Genomic DNA, 20,360 nt, shown 5'->3' on the forward strand with positions numbered 1-20,360 from the left:
AAGACACTGAACCCTGCCAAATAGCTGTAAATGCACAAGGAAGAAGTTGGAAGAGGCCTTCTTGCCTCTTTGTTTTATTGTAAAAAAAGAAATACAGAGACAGAGACACAGGACCCCTCTCCAGAGCCTCGTTCAGCTGACACTTCTGGAATAGGCTGATGCGTTTTACCTTCAGCCCCTTGGTCAAAGCGGCTGATAATGCGAAGGGGGAGCAGCAGGCAGCTCCACCCCTCCGGCAAAATGGCACTTCTGTGAAGGGAGCAGTTCATGATCATGGCAGCAAAGGTCAGGCACCACAGGGCAAAAATGAGGCTCGGGAAAAGCGCAAGGGACTTTCATCAGAAAAGGCGTTTTTCATACCTAGGCAAGAGAAGGAAAAGAAAGCTGAAGTTGCGCACTGTTCACCGGAAGTAGCACATTATTGCTCTCTTTTACCAAATGGAATTAGATAGGGGTCTCCTGCTTAATTCCACTCCCTCAGGAGCCGTTTTAAAGTAAAGGAAGACGCGGGCGGCAGTCTTGGCCCTTGTCCTCGACTCTCCATTCACAATGTCAGCTCAAACCCAATGATTTTTAAATTTATTTTCTGCTCGGAACCAATTCCTGCCATGGGCTCCAATCCAGAGCAGAAGCATGCTCCGGATTTAGACCCTGCTGCAAAAGAAAGAACCCTACTGTTTTTACTACCATACATTTGCATGGTTGCAGCATAACCGTAGGCTTGCTTCATTGCAATGAACCTTGACTGTATCTTCACACGGTCTCCACCTCCAATTACGTACTAGTATTGGGTGTAAGAAGCACACCCTCGTGACATGTAAACCACTTATAGTGGTACTTGGTTTGCACCTGTTTGGGATTACAACCACATCAAACCCAGAAGTGCGTGTCCCTTTTTTTGGACTACACCCTTTCTTTCTTTTTTCTTACAACCCCCCCTCCCCCCTTTTGGAGGCCCCATTGGCAAAAGTGCACCTTGGGTTGCAACCTGTTTTGGTTTACAACCGGACCTCCGGAATGTATTATGGTTGTAAACCAAGGTACCACTGTATAGAGCCGTTAAGAAGTACAGCGGTACCTTGGTTCTCAAACTTAACCCATTCTGGGAGTCTCTTCCGACTCCCAAAACCGTTCGAAAACCAAGGCACAGCTTCTGATTGGCTGCAGGAGCTTCCTGCGCTCAAGCGAAAGCCACGTCAGACGTTCAGCTTCCGAAAAGTGTTTGCGAACCGGAACACTTACTTCCGGGTTTGCAGTGTCCAGGAGCCAATTTGTTCGACAGCTAAGCCGTTCAAGAACCAAGGTACCACTATACTCCACAATTCTAAAATATCCAAATATAACAAGGGCCTAGCCTCAACAGGACAGAGACTATTTGGCCCTCTCTGATCAGTTCAGGGTGTTTTCTAACAAACGCAGCCCTTGATCTTTTCTGCTTTGATATTTGCCCATAGATGCAAACATAGCCATGTGCTAGTCCTGCTTCAGAAGGTATTAAGAAGCAGCAGAATTGAAAGTAATTGCTGGGTTAGTTCCTTCTTGGAAGTGTCTAAAGCACCTCAGACACTTCCCTGCACTCAGGATCCTTTGGGATCCTAATTGGTTCTGGCCACAGGCTGCTTTCAGCCTGGCAGCCAGGAGACACACTTTTCTTTTCTTTTCGAATTTCCCTGTTTGCTAAGTGCTCTGCTTACTCAAGATGGATCAGTTGCACAGAAAAACTTACGAATGGAGGCCATGAATCCCTCCTTCTACTTGGGCAGATGCTGTCCTCTTTTCAAATTTCAGCTCTCCAGAATACATCATGGCCCTGGCGATAAAAAGTCAAGAGAAGGGTGACAGAGTGTTCCTGTTTCCCTACTAAGAGCCGCATTGTTGCAACAATACAGGATGGGAACCATGGTGTGTGTGGGCTGACCAACCCACGTGGGCCAATCATGGAAGTGAGGGGCAGGCATGGTCTGCCTGATAGATTGTATGTGGCTTGCTCACATGCCTTCAGCATACATTATCCCAAAGTATACAAGATTTGCTGGGGTGGTGGCGGCGCAGAAAGCTCTCACCTCACTTGCGTTAGACTCTTGGCTCCGATATCCTGGCAGGAGTGCTGGATGCCAGCAATCAGGTACGGCATGAACTTGTGAATGGAGCCCTTGTCTTGCACAGCGCCAGAGACCCCCTGTGCCACTTTAATTTTATCTGTCTCGCTGAGAATCACAAAGAACAAGAAAAGGCTTGTGAGAAACTGGGCTTGCAAGCTTTTCCCAAAAGATGGCAAGAAATAAATGTTTATGGTGAAAACAAGGAAGGGTGCACTGCAAGTCTTCCGCCTAAGTCGCCAGATGCCCACCCCAGATAGAAAAATCTGGGCTTGCTTCTGAAACGCCATCGAAGCAAGAGTCTGAAAAGCCTCCAGTGGGAGAAAATTCCATGGAGGTGAAGCGGCAGCGGCGAATGTCGGTTTTATTATCTTCCGCAATCTGCATGCATTATTTTGCTTATGCAACCCAGCCTGGTACCATTCAAGCAGTCCCTCTGTTAAGGATACACATCTCCTACCTGAAGTATCTATTCTGGCTGCCCAGGTTCTTGTCCATGGCATCAAGTGACCCCATGCCCCGGTACTTCTTCAGCCTGATCCCATCGGAAAAGAAATACTCCCCAGGGGCTTCGGTTGTGGCGGCCAGGAGCGAGCCCATCATCACTAAAGCCAACGAAGAGAGGAAGAGAAAGTGGTGTGACGTTCTAGGGAAAGCAAAGCAATGGGGAACTGGGCTTGCACTTCCAGTCTGCTCTAGAGGGGTTGGGGTGTAAACTTTGATGCTGGCTAGGTAAAACATTCATGTGATCTAGCCCCTTCGTGTGTGTGTGTGTGTGTGGTTTTGGGCAGAGCTGGGATCCAACAGAACAACCTCCACTTCCTTTATGTACTTAAGGAGATGCTACATTCACCACAAGCCGACCTGGCCCCGATCCAGCCTCCCACTAGCTCCCAAGGGTTTGTGTGACACCAGTCTGGAATGGGGCTTCCTTCACCGAGGAAAGCCCACTCTGAGCAATGTTGAAACACTGCTGCCGCCTAGGACACATCTGCATGGCAACTACCTGTGCTATTTAGAGTATTACAGCTCTAAACTGAAACTGCTTGTGTGGCTGCCAACGCCTGCTCTATTGCAATTTTTGAAACCTTTCTACAGCTTTATCAGGCAGGGCTGGGAACCTGTGGCCCTCCAGATATTTCTGGCAGCCTAATCACAGCCCATCCGGCTTGGCCAATGGTCAGGGATGACAGCAGCTGTAATCCTGCAGCATCTGGAGGGCAACACATTCCTTAAGGCAGCCTTTCTCAACCTTGGGTCTCCAGATGTTGTTGAACTACAACTCCCATCACCCCTAGCTAGCAAGGCCAGAGCTCAGGGATGATGGGACTTGTAGTCCAACAACATCTGGGGACCCAAGGATGAGAAACACTGCCGTAAGGCATTACAATCACTGGAGGAAACTTTTAAGTGTCACACAAGCCTCTCTCACAGTGGAATTTTTTTTTTAAATTTCATTTATCACCTGCCCTTCGCTCTATCATCCCAGGCAGATCTCATACGGGCATTCACACACCTCCAAGCACCGGGAAATCTGGCCCAATCTGGTTTCCCAGAGGTACACACAGGTTTAACACCAGTATTCCCCACAGCAGTGCATTAATGCAACACAACTTATAGCTGTTTCACCTGCTCTACCTAGTAACCACTTGCCCCATGCAGGACAGATGTGTCTGGTACAGCACATCTGGAGGCAGTGGCAGAGTTCCCTGGTGCACAACCAAGCGTTGCAAGCTCTCAGTGAAATCCAAGTCGACCGCCATTGCCATCTCACCTGTGGAAGCGCCAAGCGCCAGAGCCTTGGCGATGTGCCCAACAGTCTGGATGCCGCCATCCGCAATCACCGGCACGCCAAACCTCCGGGCGTACTCAGACACTTTGTAGACTGCTGTGGCCTGAGGCCTTCCACATGCCAGGACTAAATCCAGAGAGACAGAAAAAGAAGAAGCAGAAGAACAATCAGAGTCTGGTCTGAGGCAGGCCCTTTGACGGAATCCCCATCTTCAGCACGCAAAGTTTTAGAAAGGCACATGGCTTCTTTCAGCTACTGCCTTTAAGTATGAGGCAGAGTAAAGCACGTCAGCCTGCAGGGGAAACACCCTCAAGATCTTCATCTCAGAATGCAACTAAAATTGAGATGTGAAGGCATAGAGTGGGGGGAACCCTGATGTAACTAACATATGGAGCATGTGTGTGCTGCTCCAATGGCCAGGGAAGGCTTCTGGAACAGCCCGCAGGCTGATAGCCCATAGAGCAGATAAAAATCCATGCAGTCTTGAGTCCCACTGACCTTGCTTGCATGTGGCATCCAACTGGAATACTAGAAACATTTGGAATATAACAAAAGCCCTGTTTATGCTTGGTGGAGGGGACATGAGGGCTCACATGGGAGTTATTACCAAGCCAGCTATCTCCTGGCACACAGGACGGCTGTGTATAGGCCTCACTGTTTCCATCTAAAGCACAAGATGGTACAGGAAGTGAACATTCCTCAAATGAAGGATTCCTGCAGAACACACCCCATGTGTCAATAGGAGCTCTTCTGTGCTCAATTTCATCAATTTGTCCCGGATTTGCTAGCTGTTTCCACCCACGTGCCACTTGGGATGTGCATTCTGGAAGCGATGCATACCGCACAGCCAAGGACATGCAAAAACTCTTGCCAGAAGTGTACCACCCTTTCTTCCCAAGAGGGCTTCCTTTCCCCCCACACTTCACAAATAACTGGGAGGCTTTTCTCTGCCACGATTAGAATAGTGTACCAGATGAGATTGTGACCATGCAAGATTAGTCAGAGTGCAAACGTCCCGTTGAATGCAGGGTTTCAGGGTTGCTATCTGCACCGCCAGAGCTAACTCAGGGCTTCACCAAGAAACCGAGCCAGACACAAGCCACTTTTTGCACCAGCTCATCTGTCGTTTCATCCATTCCCCTTCACTTTCTAGGGCTCAGTACAGGCAGCCCGGAAAGGGAATCTCGTCCATTCTAGGAAATGCGAGTTTCAAATTCACTGAAATCAACTGCATTGAACTGGAACTCAAATCAATCATGAAATGGGCTGCCAAAAAGATGAAACAGTGTTAGTGCTAAAGAGGTGGTCTCGCTTTTGCTGAGGCTGCCTAATGTTGAGAGCAGCGTTTGACCGACAAGCCAATGAAGCAGTTTGTTCCATACATACATAAACACCCACCCTATACTCTGGTCGTAGGAACCAGGTCATGTGCGTAACCGACCTTTGCAACAATGGTGTACAGAACTGTACACTGAGACCAGCCCTTTATGAATTAACATGTTGGCACCAGGGAGCAAGACACAGTCCTACAACCTAGTGCCTTGCACAGGTGTTGACTTCCAAAGCAGGGTTTGAAATTTGCCGTAATAATTTGGTACGGTAACGTCGCTGCCGTTCGGAGTTCCACAGAATAAGAGATAAATCAAAAGACGGGCAAGCCTGGTCTTTTATTAGACAAACTCATCATTGTCGTAAAGCAGGGGTGGGCAACGTTTTTGAAGTCGAGGACCATAATCCCTGGGATGAGGAGTTTCAGGACCACATACTGGTTGCAATCAGGCCTAAAGCAGATGCAAACACCCCTTTTCTCACTCTCCCTTTGAAGCCTGCCACCTTGCTTAAGAGAGTTGCCTGGGAATACATGCTCACAAACTCTTACTGCATTTAAGAGCCATAACAGATTAAAATGAGATTGTTGGGTTCTTGGGTCATCACAAACCAGCTGGTAACCCTGTTAGATAGCTGGTTATATTATCTTGAGGCTGCACCTTTCCTAGTCCGTTGGTTGTCTATTATTATTATTAGAATTTATATACCGTCCTATGCCCAGAGGTCTCACTGATCTACACTGACCGGTAGCAGTTTTCCAGAGTCTCAGGAAAAGGTTCTTCCTAGCTCAGCTTCTCAAGATCCTTTAATACAGAGATATAAAGATTGCAACTGGAACCTACAATATGAAGGTTCTGCTACTGCAACTAGCAACTTCATTGTATAGCTGTTGCTCCGTATCCTGAACTCTGACAGTTATAATAATGCAAAAGCAATTGCGGATTTGAGGAATGCTCTCCTGGGGTGGGGGTGGCTTGTCTGGAGCCTTCAATACATCCTTGGGCACCAGGTGAAAATGTTTCTCTTCAACCAGGCCGTTGGCCGATTAACACTCTATGACCTTGTAAATGTGTTTGTGGGAGGGTGTGTGTATGTGTGTTATTGGTCTGTTTCTGTTTCATTATGTACTTTGTGTTCTCATTTTGTGTTTTTATGTTGTGAACCGCCCTGTTATCTTCGGATGGAAGGGTGGTAAACAAATTCAATAAATAAATAAAATTAACCAATTGTCACTTTCTGGGCATGTGAAGTGGACACAAACGTTTAAACCGTAACAAAAAAGATGGTGGCTTTATGGCGCTACATGTCTCTCTGCCGCCTTCACGTTTGTCAAAGTCTCCAACTTGGAAGCAGGTTAATATTACACCATGCATGTATCAGACATTTGTTGCCATATTGACCTTAAAGAGATAAGAGGTCCAGAGTGGGCAATGCTGAATTTTTACTGGACTAACCTGCCCAGAGCCCTGATTGCAACTGTGTCAAAAACCTCAAAGAGACATGTCAGGGATATAAAGTCCATAACTCTGTTGACTACCACAGCTGGGATCCAAAAAAAGTACACATGCACATGGAAAAGAAACCTGAAAATGCACGTGGGAAGCTGTGCTTGCTGTCTGTCAGGTGAGCAGAGATTATAGTTCTTGGGCTGTTACAGAAATCTGGCACCAAATGCTTTTTTCCCCAAATCAGGCCAGTACTTGAAATGACTGTTTTTACTTTTAAAAACAGCAACTTTGACTTCATAACAGATCTAGCTCTCTAAAAGAGAATGAGCTAGTTCTGTATGGGACAAGAGAAGGAGCTAAGTCCTCTCATGGCAACCAATTACAAGGAAAAATGAGCATTATCTTCCCTATGGAACGCCTAGCAAATGGCTACTGGTATTCCCTGTGGCAAGCAAACAGGAGAGCAGCCGGTATTCTGGGGGAAAGGCTATTCCCACTTCCCACGGAGAATCTCCATGCCCAAAAAGGAAGCTCTCATTCATCTGTGTAGAACGGTAGCTAAAGCCCTTTTCCACGTGGCTACTTTCGGGCACTTTAAGGCTGCGTAGACAAGCCCGTAGGTAGGTAAAAACAACTACCATGGACTAAGGATGGGGAACATACAGGACAAGGACTGTGGTTTTCAAATACTTAAGAATCTGCCTAGAAATGATCACCTAATTTATTCACAATAAAGGCTTAGAATTACCTAAAGTAGGCTGAAATTAAGCATCGTTAAGAAGGTTTCCTATTATCAATGCTGCAATATGGATATGGCCATCGGTGGAAGACAAAATCCTTCCATCATTATAAAGGAAAATACTCAGGCCAGCTAAGGCTACCCTGCGTGAAACTGGGATCTTCCTAGTAAATGTAAACAATCCCCGCCAACCGTACTGGTAACAGCAGTCAATCTAATTAACCCCCTGAAAATTACAATTTACCTATTTTGTATATGTGGTTGGAATTTAGTTAATTTAACTTGTAGAATCACAGCTGCTGCCGTTAACATGCCATTAATTATGGCACCTTTGCCCACCAAGAGAAAGGAAGCAGTCAAGGTAATTTTTTTAAAAAATCCATACAGTCCTGGATTTAAGAAGAGAGAAAGAACTCCAGCTAGTACCATTAAGGGCAACTTTGAAACCCTGCTTTAGGAAAGGCTCAGAATCAAGAGTGTGTCTCAGCTTTAACAACCAGTATCCAAAGCCACAAAACCCCAAGTGCGTCTACAACTAGATTATTCTCAAAACAAGCAGGGGGGCGGGGCAATGGGCAGCCAATCAAAGCCTTGCTCCAAGGCACAAAATTAAGGGGTGAGGGGAAGGGGGCAATGACTTACTATATGTGCCAGTGACTGTGGAAGGGCATTTGGGGCTGTGGGACTTTAGGTCTGGAGGGATCTTTGGAGCAGCTGAACAAGACAAAAACACATATAGTTTAGAGGTAAGAGGAAAGCAGCTCAGGAACCAGGAGGACGCCCTGAAGAGCTGACACAACGCCAGCATGCTGGCACTGTGCAGTCGGGCTGTGCTCCATTAGTACAGAATTGGCCCTGGCCAGGCAGCCCAGCACATCTCTCCTCTCTGTTCCGTTGCTGACTTTATACACAATTAATCTGCTGCATGCTCAGAGTCACAACTCCTCTGTCCTCGTTGCTCACAGGGACAGCCTCTGTACTACTGGCATGGCCAAAGGGCAGAAGCCCACCTCAGTATCGGAAGGACTCGATTCCCCTCCTTTCCAGGCACTGGGCTAGTGCTTCTGGAGGGCTACGATTAGGTTCTTTAAACAAGGCACTGGGGAAGAGAATGTGTTAATGATCTGCAGCGGGAACTGAATACCTTCTTGCGTGATGCAGATGGAACCGCTGCCCATGCCGACCCTCAGGGCATCGGCTCCGGCGTCAATCAAGTTCTTCGCCTGAGCCGCCGTCACCACTAGGAAAAGGAGGAAAATATTACGAAATGGGGGAAGGGAGGGGGAAGAGATAGGAAACCGGTCTCCGTCACCCTGCGCTTGCGACAGTGACGTTTTCCCTTCCAAAGAGATAGGACCGGCTTTGCACAGAGGAAGCCACTGCAATCTCAGCTGAAAAGGGCAGGCTCGGATTCCAGTTCCTGCTGGCTGGCCGGCCTTCGGCCATCTCACCAATGTGGTGGTGTTAACAAGAGAAGGGAACAACCTGTACAACCAAAGTGCCTTCTTTTGTTAATTCAGAGAAGGAGGTTAGGGAATGCCAGATGTTTGACCTCTGGTTACACCAGAGGTTTTGTCTGGCGTGAAAAGTGTGTCTTGCTGAATTCCATGTTTTTATTTGTGGCATTCTAGCAAGCTTAGGATTTGGAGGTGCCGGTGGTTGCACTCATGACTTTAAGAAAGGGCTTGGAGCCTATTCTTTTGTCGAGGGCTGCATTTCCTCAGGGGCTGCATGGCAGCAGAGAGTCGCCCCAGAGCCAAAAGTGAATGGGGAATCCCCTTTTTTCTGTCTCTCTATCACTGCCAGCCTGTGGGCTGTTGGAGAAAGCCCTTCATCTCTCCTCTGCCAGCCTCCAGCCAGCTAGTGGGATTTTTTTGGGGGGAGGGGAGCCAAAAAGCTAGAAACTTCTGTAGATTTATTTACAAGTCCGTTTTACAACCCAAAGAACACGACCACATTTTAAAGTTTATATTAGCAAACATCTTGTTACCGTTGCCTCCAATGACCTGCAGCTCAGGGTATTTCTCCTTGATGTATTTGATCATGTTGATTTGGAAGATGGAATTCCCCTGAGAAGAATCCTGGGATTAAAAAGAAGAGGAATGAGGTCTAGAAGCTTGCTTTTCATCAGAGTAAAAGGTAAAGATAAAGGTACCCCTGCCCGTACGGGCCAGTCATGTCCGACTCTAGGGTTGTGCGCCCATCTCACTTAAGAGGCCGGGGGTCAGCGCTGTCCGGAGACACTTCCAGGTCACGTGGCCAGCGTGACGAAGCTGCTCTGGCGAGCCGGCACCAGCGCAGCACACGGAAACGCCGTTTACCTTCCCGCTAGAAAGCGGTACCTATTTATCTACTTGCACTTAGGAGTGCTTTCGAACTGCTAGGTGGGCAGGAGCTCCAGACAAGACCCCCTCTGCACACAATCAACAAAATCAGCTCCACATAGAAAAGTCCAGATTGCACTAAAAAAGGCATCACCCCTACTGCGTACTACTAAAACTCGCTTACCACCCCTAGGACTCACCAGAACAACAACGTCCACACCAGCTTGCACTAGTAAGTCAAGACGGTATTTGTCATCCTCATGGGTCCCAATGGCAGCCCCACAGAGCAGCTGCTTCTTGGCATCTTTTGACGCAAGCGGGTAGTCCCGATTCTTCTTCAGGTCTGTGCGTGCAATTATGGCCACCAACTCCCCCTTCTCGTTAACGATGGGCAGTTTTCCTGGAATGCCAAAAGTTATCTCTGAGTTGCAATTTTAACTCTTCCCGAAGGTTTTTCATCTGCTTTTGTTTTGATTTTTCAGCGGCAAAAATAACGATCAAAGTAAACTGGAGCAATAGATAAATACAAAGCCTGAAGTCCACAAGCCCATTAATCAGTCTGCGTTGTCAGGCACCTATTCACAAAATATTCAAATTGACCAAAATACAGAGAAAGAAAAGGGAAGATGCTGCCCCTTATTGAGAATCCAAGCTGGAAGAGGTCATGACTTAAACAAGGCACTTGAACAAGTCCACTGTAGAATAAGGGTTTAAGCCTGGAAGCTGCAGCTCTGTACAACTACACTGACGTTTTGATTTCCCCCCACAAAGGGCACGACAATTCTTTGAACCTCTGATCTTCTCCACTCAAAGCAAACTGGGCTTAGCTCAAGGTACTTGGGAGACACCTCTGGGTCACATTATAAACCTTTGCTCAAGACGCTGGTAAAATCCATGCCCTAGCAGTGGAAAGTAATTGTGCCATTACCACTGGCACATCAAATTATGAGGTTAAAACATGGGATGAGCCACATGTTCACTGATTTAGCATAGTATGCACGGAATACCACACATCTATTCCCACTGACCTTTTTTACTCCTCTGCAAGATTTCATTAGCTTCTTTTAACGTAACTCCTGCAGGTGCTACAACGAGGTCTTCCCGGTTGGTCATGATCTAGGGAAAACCAAAGAGCAAAGTAAAGACACTGACCTCTGCGCCTGGGCCAAACTGAGCCGTTCTGAGTAGCAGAAGGACAAATGTTCAGATGGGGTCTCAAGGAACGAAGAGAGCTGCAGGAGAGTCTCAAACAGCAGCAGAATTTTTATTTTGTTCACAGTTAAAGGAGGGTTGACAGCATTTTGATCACACTAGGCAAAAATTGCTAGAGGGAGAAGGGCAGTGGTACTTGAGAACATCATAGTGCAGGTCAGAAATATTATTTATTATTGTTTAAATCATTTGTATGCCATGCAGTAACAGTGTTCTCTGGGCAGCTCACAACAAGAAAGCATTTAAATACGGTAACAACCAACCACCTAAAAGCAACGTAATGTCAGTGGCAGCAAATAAAAATGTGTTTTTTTTTACCAAGCAGTTTTACTGCTATGTTATTAAAGCTTGCCCCGGTATTATAGCGGCAGTGTGTTTTTATGCTGTGCCCTGCCTTGTTGTATTTTCCACGAAAGTGTGGTTTATAAATATTTAAATAAAGTAAATCACACAATCCTCCAACTGTAGTCTGAAAACACTACAACCCACAAACGTTTGCAACCTCAGTGGCTCATGTACCCTACGTTTAAAGTATGAGCGGTTGAGCTATCTGCCATTAAGACTCAAAAATTATTTTCTAGGCTTAATTGTATTCGTGATCCCAAGTCAAGTCCAGTCCTCAAACTACTTCCTATCAACTTCCACACATGACTCTTCCAGAGTAAGAAATCTGAGAAGAGTGGCCTTAAAGTGTCTCACCCAGACAGGAGCAACAGAAAACAAAAGCTTCCAGCCGTGCTCAGCATCTCTCCCCCTGCCTGAAGTTCACATCTCTCCAGAGCTCTTTTCAAAGCATGTCACTCGCAACTCCCACTTGAGGGTAATCAGAGATGATTTAAGGCTGCTCTTGGGCAGCGTGCAACCTGCTGGTTGTGTCAGCACAGCCTAAAGATAGCGCAGGAGAGCAGAACGGGCTCCAAGGCATTGCAGAACGTTGCACTGCTGAAATCCAATGCCCAGCTATACAGCGGTTACACTAATGCTAGCTCCAGAAGGCTTTCATTATGCAATGCAAGGGGAAATGAGCCAGGCGAACAGAAAAAGTTGCAAAAAACCCCAACACTGCCAACCTGTGCTATGCTCTAGTGCTCCAAGACATTAAACATAATTCCTTTGGCCAATGCAAAAACAATAATGCTAGAGGTCCACACAATGCCCCAGCACAAGTTCTAGCCCTGCTTACTGATACCAGAAGAAATAACCCCACTGACCTCGCTGAGAGGCAGGTCATGCTCTTCTTCCTTCAAAAAGTCGATGTCTCGGGATGAAATAATCCCCACGAGTTGGCTGCCCATCTTCCCATTATCTGTTATAGGGATGCCGCAGAAGCCATGGCGGGCTTTTGCTTCGAAAACATCTCGCACGCGATCTTTGGGGCTCAGCACCACTGGGTCCGTGATAAATCCTTGTTCGTATTTCTGGAGCAACACACGAATTCAGAAGGAGAATTTTGAGCTGCATACAAAATAGTTACATAAAGGGGGAAGCAGATGTCTGCAGAGCCAGACAGGACTCTCCTGGGGAATGGCCATCAGTAACTGCAGCATTGGAGAGCGTGGCTTTCAAACATGGTTAGGGGCTCATCCAGACAGCTGCAAGTACAGAAATAATGAATAAGACAGGTAGCCTGCTATGCCCAGTTCATCCGAATTACAGGGATCCAGGAGACCAAAGCATCTTGCCTGAATGTACTGAGGGCGTCAACAGCTACTATGGGTTCATGCCAAAACACCAGTCAGATCTTTCTGTATACCTCAAATGCAACAGGACCATCTTTTAAGAGTCCAGCAGCCAAGATTCTTAGTGAACAAGCAGCACACATTTCAAAGCATGGCTACAAAGTGAACTCTGGTCCACATCAATCACCATGAACGTCGGTGCAAATGCAGCTATTAACTTAATTAGAACCAAGGGAGGTGATGGGGACTTGTACACAAGAGGGGAAAGGGCACCTAATCATACAGCCATACGTTTGTGGTAAAGGCACAGGTGAGTAAACTATGTCTACAGCAGAATACCCACCTCACAAAGCAGTGCTGGGCAATATCCAAACCTGTTATCAAACCCTTCTCCCCATGGACATTTGTATACACAGAAGATGGTTTTACCTTTACTTTCCGTACTTCGTTGGCCTGGAATTCTGGGGTACAATTATGATGAATGAATCCAATTCCACCAGTGAGCTGAGAATATACAGAAAGAAGTTTAAGTTGGAACAGAAATAATACAGTGGTACCTTGGTTTAAGAACAGCTTAGTATACGAACAACTTGGATTAAGAACGCTGCAAACCCGGAAGTAGGTGTTTTGGTTTGTGAACTTTGCCTTGGAAGCAGAGCATATTCCGCTTCCTGTTGAGTGTGTTCCATTTGTAAATTGAGTCCCCCGCTGCTATGGGAAAGCAGGCCTTGGTTTAAGAACGGACTTCCGGAACGGATTAAGTTCGTGAATCAAGGTACCACTGTACTTCTTTGCTGCCTTTGAACAAGGGCAGAGAGAAGGTTAGCAGGCATCGCTCAGAAGCCAAACTGTTGTTGTTGTGCAGAATAAGGCTCTGCATTTAAAACAAAACCAAAACCCCCAGCTAAGAACTGATATACTAAGAATTTTAAATACTGTAGGGAAAAAGCATAAAGGCAGAATTGGAAGGGACTACTACTTTTCTGGCTAATATTGAAAAAATGATTACAGACACGGCCATATGTTTTTAACAGTACAATGAACGGTCATATGTTTTTAACAGTACAATGCCATGCATGTTTAATAAGAATTAAGCCTTACTGTGTTGAAGAGGCCTCACTCCTAAAAATGTGTGTTTAGGACTGCAGACAAAATGATCTGAGAAAAAATGTTCTTGATATCCCATAGGGATTTACCAAGAACTTTTCACACACACACACACACACACACACACACACACACACACGCACACGCACGCCGCACTCTAAACTAAGGTAAGCTCTCTCTCCCTTCTGCCCTGGTTTCTTACCGCCATTGCAATGGCCATGCAGGCCTCTGTTACAGTGTCCATAGGGGAAGATACCAAGGGAGTCTTCAGGGTTATCTTCTTGGTCAGAGCTGAAGTCAGGTCCTTAAAAGAAAGAGAATTTGGCTGAAACAGCAGGCGGCTTTATTTGCGATCTTTTCAAGCACCATTGTCATCGCACCTTCACACACTTAGTGACCCATCAGAACTAAAACTGCAGAACTAACACTGCAGATTCCAAAACGCTCAGTTAGTACTATAAAAAGAGACAAACAGAAAGGAATCTCCTACAGTGCAGAAAGCACTTGCTTCTTGACATTGATTTTATATATTATAAAAACTTTAGTCTCATACTCACCACTTGGTCTGCAGTAAAGTCTATGTAGCCAGGGAGTATAAGGAAATCGCTGAATAACAAAGGAAAGAAGAAAAAAATGTTATTTTTGGAAGCCTAATACAGAACTTTTAACAAGTAAAAGGCTTTATAATGTAATTTGTGGTTTGCCGCAGCACATTGCTGAGACAAATAATGACTGTACCTGTGTGGAGGGTTTTCAGCTAAGTTCTATTCGGAGCAAACCCACTGAAATTAATGGAACTTAGTCATGATCATTAGTTTCAGCGGGTCTGCTATTGAGAAAAGTTCAGTTGAATACCACCTGGGGAACCTCCTGAAGTTCTGTGATTGGAACCCCCAACAAAATTTCCTCCTTTAAGAAACAGTGCCTACAAGGGGAATATTTGGATCAGGAACATGGTTCAGGTAAGAGAAAGGGTTTAAAAAGTGTAGGAAACATTTGGGCCTCCCAATGTTGATGAACTACATCTCCCATCACCCAAGAACATTGACAATGCTTGCCAGGGCTGATGGGAGTTGTAGTTCAGCAACTGATCTGGAGAGCCAAAGGTCCTTTACCCCCAAGGCAATTCCTCAAATTTCTCCCAAACTACTTTTAAATTTGTAGGAGAAAAATATACAGTCGCAATTTTAGTGTTCATATGGTTTCCTTTCCACATCTAACAGCACTCTTGGGAGGTTAAGGGATTTGAAGCAGGGCTTTAAGGGATCTGAATCAGGGCTTTGGTGCAGAGGGGAAACATCAGACTGCCCTTACTCCTGTACCCCAACCTCACTGGCTTCATTTTTCAGAGGGAAATCAAGTTGAAAGTTCTAGTCATTCAACTTCATATAATACACACCTCTGGGATGGCTATGAGTGGGCAGAGGTAAAGTGGTTTGATTGCACCAATTGCCTTCTGCTTGAACTTACTGCTTCTCCCAACCAAGCCTATAACCTCGTTATGTACTGCTTGAGAGAGGGTCCTGTAGCTCAGAATGTTTCTCATTCACTGCCAGGAACCGCCTCGTTAACAGAATATTGGGTTGCAGTGATGGGCAAAATGTCTTGCTAGAGAGCCTGGGAGAGCTACTACCACAGAGAGTAAACAAGACTGAACCAGACAGACCAGAAGTCTGACAATGTAAGATACTTTCGCACGTGCAAAGATTCCCAAATCAAAGCAGGACTCTTCCACGGAGGTTTGAATCTTTGGCATCTCCTGAGTTTTAGAAGTTAGAACAACCCCCACCACATGCATGCCCAGCTGTATTTAGCCCCCCACCCCCCGAAAGTCTCCAAGAAAACAAAGTTGTGAAACTCCCGAGCAAAATGTTCTACAGGAGAAAGTTAGCTGATGTTTAACAGATGCCATGTCCCCAACTTGGAAACCTTCCAGGAGACCTGTGAAGACCTTCCTATTGCATTGACTACCTCTCTACCAGCAGCTATTAAGTCATGGAAATCTAAATAGAATTTCCACATACCAGGGGTATCATACGGAAGTGCTGCTGGCACCAGTTGCCAGAGGCAACTGAAATAGATAATGCTGTTGCTCTCATGCCTTGTTTGTAAGCCCCCCAAAAGCTTACTGCTGTTGGAAACAGAATGCTGGATGAGATGGGACTCTTGGTCTGATCCTGAAACATGATCCTTATGTCCCGATGTTTGTGGACCCGAGACACAGTTTAAAGGCATTGGTATATGTGTGTATTAGGTAAAGGGACCCCTGACCGACTCTGGGGTTGTGGCGCTCATCTTGCTTTACTGGCCGAGCGAGCCAGTGTACAGCTTCTGGGTCATGTGGCGGGCATGACTAAGCCGCTTCTCACAAACCAGAGCAGTGCACGGAAACGCCGTTTACCTTCCCGCCAGAGCGGTACCTGTTTATCTACTTGCACTTTGATGTGCTTTCGAACTGCTAGGTTGGCAGGAGCAGGGACCGAGCAATGGAAGCTCACCCCGCCGCGGGGATTCGAACTGCCGACCTTCTGATCGGCAAGTCCTAGGCTCTGTGAGCCACCCATGTGCGTGCATTAGCTTGTACTGTTTTATTTTTCCAGGAAGCAACTGACTTTCAGGAAATGGGAAGAGCCACAAGCTCAGTAGCAGAGCATCTGATTTGCACGCAGAAGGACTCTGGTTCAATCCCTAGCAAGGGCTGGGAGAGAGACCCTAATTTGAAATGCTGGAGAACTGCTGCCAGTCAGTGTATACTGAGCTAGAAGGACCAGTGGTCTGATTTGGTATCAGGCAGCTTCCTTATGATCCCTAGCTTTGGTGAAGGACTGTAGGCACAGTGGTAGAGCGTCCGCCTTGCATGCCAAATGTCCCAGATTCAATCCCTAGTGTCTCCCAAGTTAGGGAAAGACTCCTAACTGAAACCAGGGAGAGCCGCCGATAGTGTTGGCAATACTGGCCCAGATAGTACAAGTGAGAACCACCCACTCGCAGCACCTCCATCTTGCCAAAATTCAGATTGAGTTTGTTTACCCTCATCCTTTATGGCATACTTCACTGGGTAGAAGGTGACTGCTCATGTCCTTCCTTAGAAATAAAAAAAGCTGCTTCTCCAACTGCTAAGTTTGTTTCCAAACAGAAATAATTTATTTATAGATTGCTGTTCTCTAAAAGGGGAGGGCTGAGGGGTTGTGACTGCTAAAAAGAGGGTCAGCTTTCTCGTGCAGGAATTATTTCCAAGTAAGTTTCTCAGAGGGTTCATATTGCACGTCTAGTTAGGGAGGAACTTGTGAAGGCTGTGTGCAACCACAGATCATCTGGCATCACGTGAGTCTCCACATGGATAGGAAGAGACTAAGCGGTGGAAGAGACAGGAAAATGGAAATAAAAACCTCCTCTCGCCAAAAATTCACAGTATACAACTCTAACAAGATAGCAACTTTATACTGCCGATTCATGTTCTTAAGAGGTTGGATCAGGGGTACATTCTATGCTGCTCACGGCTTTCTTCTTACAGAAGGATTATGACTAAATACGCTCAGACCAGCAGGTGGTTTAGGAACATACACCGATACACAAGTGTAATCAGAGAAACTGTTACATGATATTCTGGCTCCATGGTCTCTCGCAAGGGCTGGGATCATCTGCGCAGTTACTAGATAAAAAACACAAAAGGTCTTGCTGGGTGCAGGATTCAACAGACCCTGAGGAGGACTGACTATTCTGTGGAATTATGTCAAAGGTGAAGTTTAAGAAAAGCAAGGGCCAAGGAGGGGAGCAAGAGGAGAGATCCGCTAAGCAGAAAGGATTCCTCAAACATGAGCTTTCAGGGAACATCTCGCCACAGGAAGAGGGATACTTGGCAACAGTTCTACTTATACAGTACTAGCCAACAGACACATTCCTCTCACCCAATGAAGAACTGAGAAAGGTGATCTCATATAGAATCAAAGAACTGTAGAATCGGAAGGGACCGTGAGGATCATCTAGCCCAACCCCCTGCGATGCAGGAATCCTTCATTCAACATGGGACTTGAACCCACAACCCTGGGATTGAGAATCTCATGGTCTACCCACTGTGCTATCTGCACTACCACGCAAAAAGGAATCTACCCCACGAGATCTTTCTGGAAGTTCTAGAGCGGGGAAGAAACAAGGTCTGCATGTTCAGGCCGAGGGTTCTGCCTCTCAGGACACACTCTCTCTCGCTCTCTCTCTCTGAAGTTGCAGGCCAGAGTCTCTGCTTCTCCATAGGGAGCAATGGGCAGAAGGACATTTGCTCCTACTACTGGAACTAGCCCACCCTCGGCTTCAAAATAGACAAAAGTGTGGGGTGGGGAGAGGGGGGGGATCCTAGGGGCTCGGCAAATCCTTTTTCAAAGACCCAGAAGAACCCCCTGGGGTGAAAGGTTAATTCGAGCATTCATGTTTAGGGAAGCTTTTATTGTTTGATGTATTTTAATATTTTTTCTGGAAGCCGCCCAGATTGGCTGGGGAAGCCCAGCCAGATGGGCGGGGTATAAATAATAAATTATTATTATTATTATTATTATTATTATTATTATTATTATTAGAGCACCCCCCAGCCCCACTTTCCTTCACCCCGTGCCAAAGCCATCATTATAACCTTCACTTTCCTCGGGTTGTAATAGCATGTCGCGGGTGCAACACACAAACACACACCCCAAATTCCGCGTGCGGGGTCCCAAGGGGCATCAAATGCCCCCCAGCATTAAAAAATTCCTCGAGGCGGGTGGAGACGTAGCGCCGACCCCCCCAACCCCATTGCCACCCCCGCCCCACTGCCTTCCCAGGCGCCTCCTCACTTGTAGGTGAGCCCATCTCCGCAGTTGAGCATCTGCTGCGCCGTGAGCCCGTCGTCGGGCACGTAGCCGGTGCCGCCGCTGATCAGGTAATCGGCCATGGGTGGATAGGCGCGTGCGAACGAGCCGCGTGTGCTTCTTCCCTCGCGGCCTCAGAAGCAGAAAGCGCGCGCGAGGCTCTGCCTCTTCTGCCACGCGCGCCGGGTACAAGAGAGCGGAGCGCGGAGGAAACCCCGCCCCCAGAGGACGACGCGTCCTTGCGTCACGCCGCTCCGTCCGCGAGGCGTCAGCGCGTGTTTCTCTTCCTCCCCGCCCCCATTCTGCCTTGTGGGTGGGGCGGGGAGGGGGAAAGCGGGCTACGGCGGCCGCGCGGGCTCATGCGCGGCAGGCTGGACGGGCTTCACCTCCCTCCTTCCTCTTACCCCCTCCCCTCGCTTCTTGTCCCGAAGTAACGAGTTAAGAGCGGGAAAACGGAAGACGTTCCTTTTCCCACTCATTTTCTATGAGGTCATTTGGGCAGAACAACAATTTTATTTAGTAGCCCCTTTTGTCTTTTTTAAAAAGAGCCACTCTTTTTAGCTGCGCTGTGTGCAGAGAAGTGGGCCGGGGACCCCAACACGGTGTGGATATGGCAGTGCCAGATTTACTTCTAAGCGAAACAAGCTATAGCTTAGGGCCCCCCAAAAAATTAAAGGGAAAAAATCTGGATGTACATTTCCAAAATATAAGATAATAAAATAAAATAAAACCTACATACAGCAACAGTGTTTTGTGTTGTGTAGGCGCCTATGATGCTAGTCGGCTCCCTAAAATATCACTAGTTAGATACCTATTAGGCCCATAAATTACCATATTACATATATTCAATACAAAAAAGCGACAATTTGTTGTGACAAAGGACAGCTGGACATATGAAGGGCCCTATTACCTTCAGTAGCTTGGGGCCTCATGAAAACTAAATCCAGCCCTGGTGTGCGTTTGGTGGTGGGGCACCGGCTTCTGAGGAATGAAGGTTAAATTCCTTATTTTAAAAAAAAAACCCAAGGAACGAGATTCTCCAAAAAAAACTGCCATGGGGTGCCAACTCGTCAAGCAAGCTGTTCCAACCTGCCTTGGCAACAAGGCGCAGGCGCCAGTACTCAGCCACTAGCTGCCTCCTTCCCTTCAAACTGGGGAGGAGAAGGAGGGTATCAACTTCGCTTCGCCACTACCCCACCCCGACTTTGGTCCAGAGGCAACCTCGAGAAGTCTTGCAGTAATCCAATACTGTGAATAGCTTTGACGGGCTGTTTTGATGGATGGCCGGTGGTGGGGGGAGAGAGATTTAGTTGCAAACCTATTTGCAGCCGTTTATCGAGGTACTCCACACTTTCTTTAAACAACATCGACTGTCCCCCCCCCCCCGCAAAAAAGGCTACTGGGAGGGAGAGGAAAGGAACCACCACGAGTGTTTTGTTGCTGTTGCTTGAGTGCAATAGCCCCCTTTCCACATAGCTCTCTTCCCATTTTGCCCTTGCATTTGTCCTTAAAGTAGGCTAGGCTAAGAGTGAGTGGTGCAAGGTCACCCAGGAGGGAGCTGGGTGATGTGAAAACCCCGGTCTCACAGTTCTTCCTGGAACAAGCAAACCACTCCTCCAGCCTGTCTCACAGTTCTGGTACTGAAAACCAAATTTGTGGCCCAAGATGTGCTCAGAATTAAGGAACAAAGCATGTCCAAAGTTACATAATTATTTTGGCTCACCTTAGCATTCTTGAAAAAGCAAGCAGCTCACAAAAGCTTATACCCTTGTAAATTTATTACGTCATTTAAA

At 46.8% G+C, this 20,360-nt stretch overlaps 1 protein-coding gene and 1 long non-coding RNA gene across 5 annotated transcripts; one reads left to right on the forward strand and one right to left on the reverse strand.

Moving 5' to 3' along the window:
* Positions 1–42: 42 nt before the first annotated feature.
* On the reverse strand, positions 43–18,882 carry IMPDH2 (inosine monophosphate dehydrogenase 2). Of its 4 annotated transcripts, XM_083724384.1 has the most exons (16): positions 18,553–18,764; positions 17,328–17,381; positions 14,287–14,335; positions 13,932–14,033; positions 13,052–13,126; positions 12,155–12,361; positions 10,760–10,847; positions 9,932–10,131; positions 9,398–9,488; positions 8,552–8,647; positions 8,050–8,121; positions 3,874–4,017; positions 2,560–2,704; positions 2,064–2,207; positions 1,727–1,810; positions 43–360 (listed from the first exon to the last, which is right to left on the reverse strand). In XM_083724384.1, the coding sequence occupies exons 1-16, from the start codon at positions 18,648–18,650 to the stop codon at positions 339–341; spliced, it is 1,671 nt and encodes a 556-aa protein (XP_083580510.1). In that variant the 5' UTR covers positions 18,651–18,764; the 3' UTR covers positions 43–338. The 4 variants fall into 4 exon arrangements, with proteins under 4 accessions (XP_083580510.1, XP_083580511.1, XP_083580512.1 ...); XM_083724385.1 differs by lacking the exon at positions 17,328–17,381 and having other exon boundaries at positions 18,553–18,813; XM_083724386.1 differs by lacking the exon at positions 8,050–8,121.
* On the forward strand, positions 6,528–12,325 carry LOC310838255. Its single transcript, XR_014560857.1, has 2 exons — positions 6,528–9,558; positions 9,800–12,325. It is a non-coding gene; the product is annotated as an uncharacterized lncRNA (long non-coding RNA).
* Positions 18,883–20,360: the final 1,478 nt, after the last annotated feature.

This window comes from Podarcis gaigeae, assembly GCF_964106915.1.
Source record: "Podarcis gaigeae genome assembly, chromosome: 2".
Taxonomy (NCBI): domain Eukaryota; kingdom Metazoa; phylum Chordata; class Lepidosauria; order Squamata; family Lacertidae; genus Podarcis; species Podarcis gaigeae.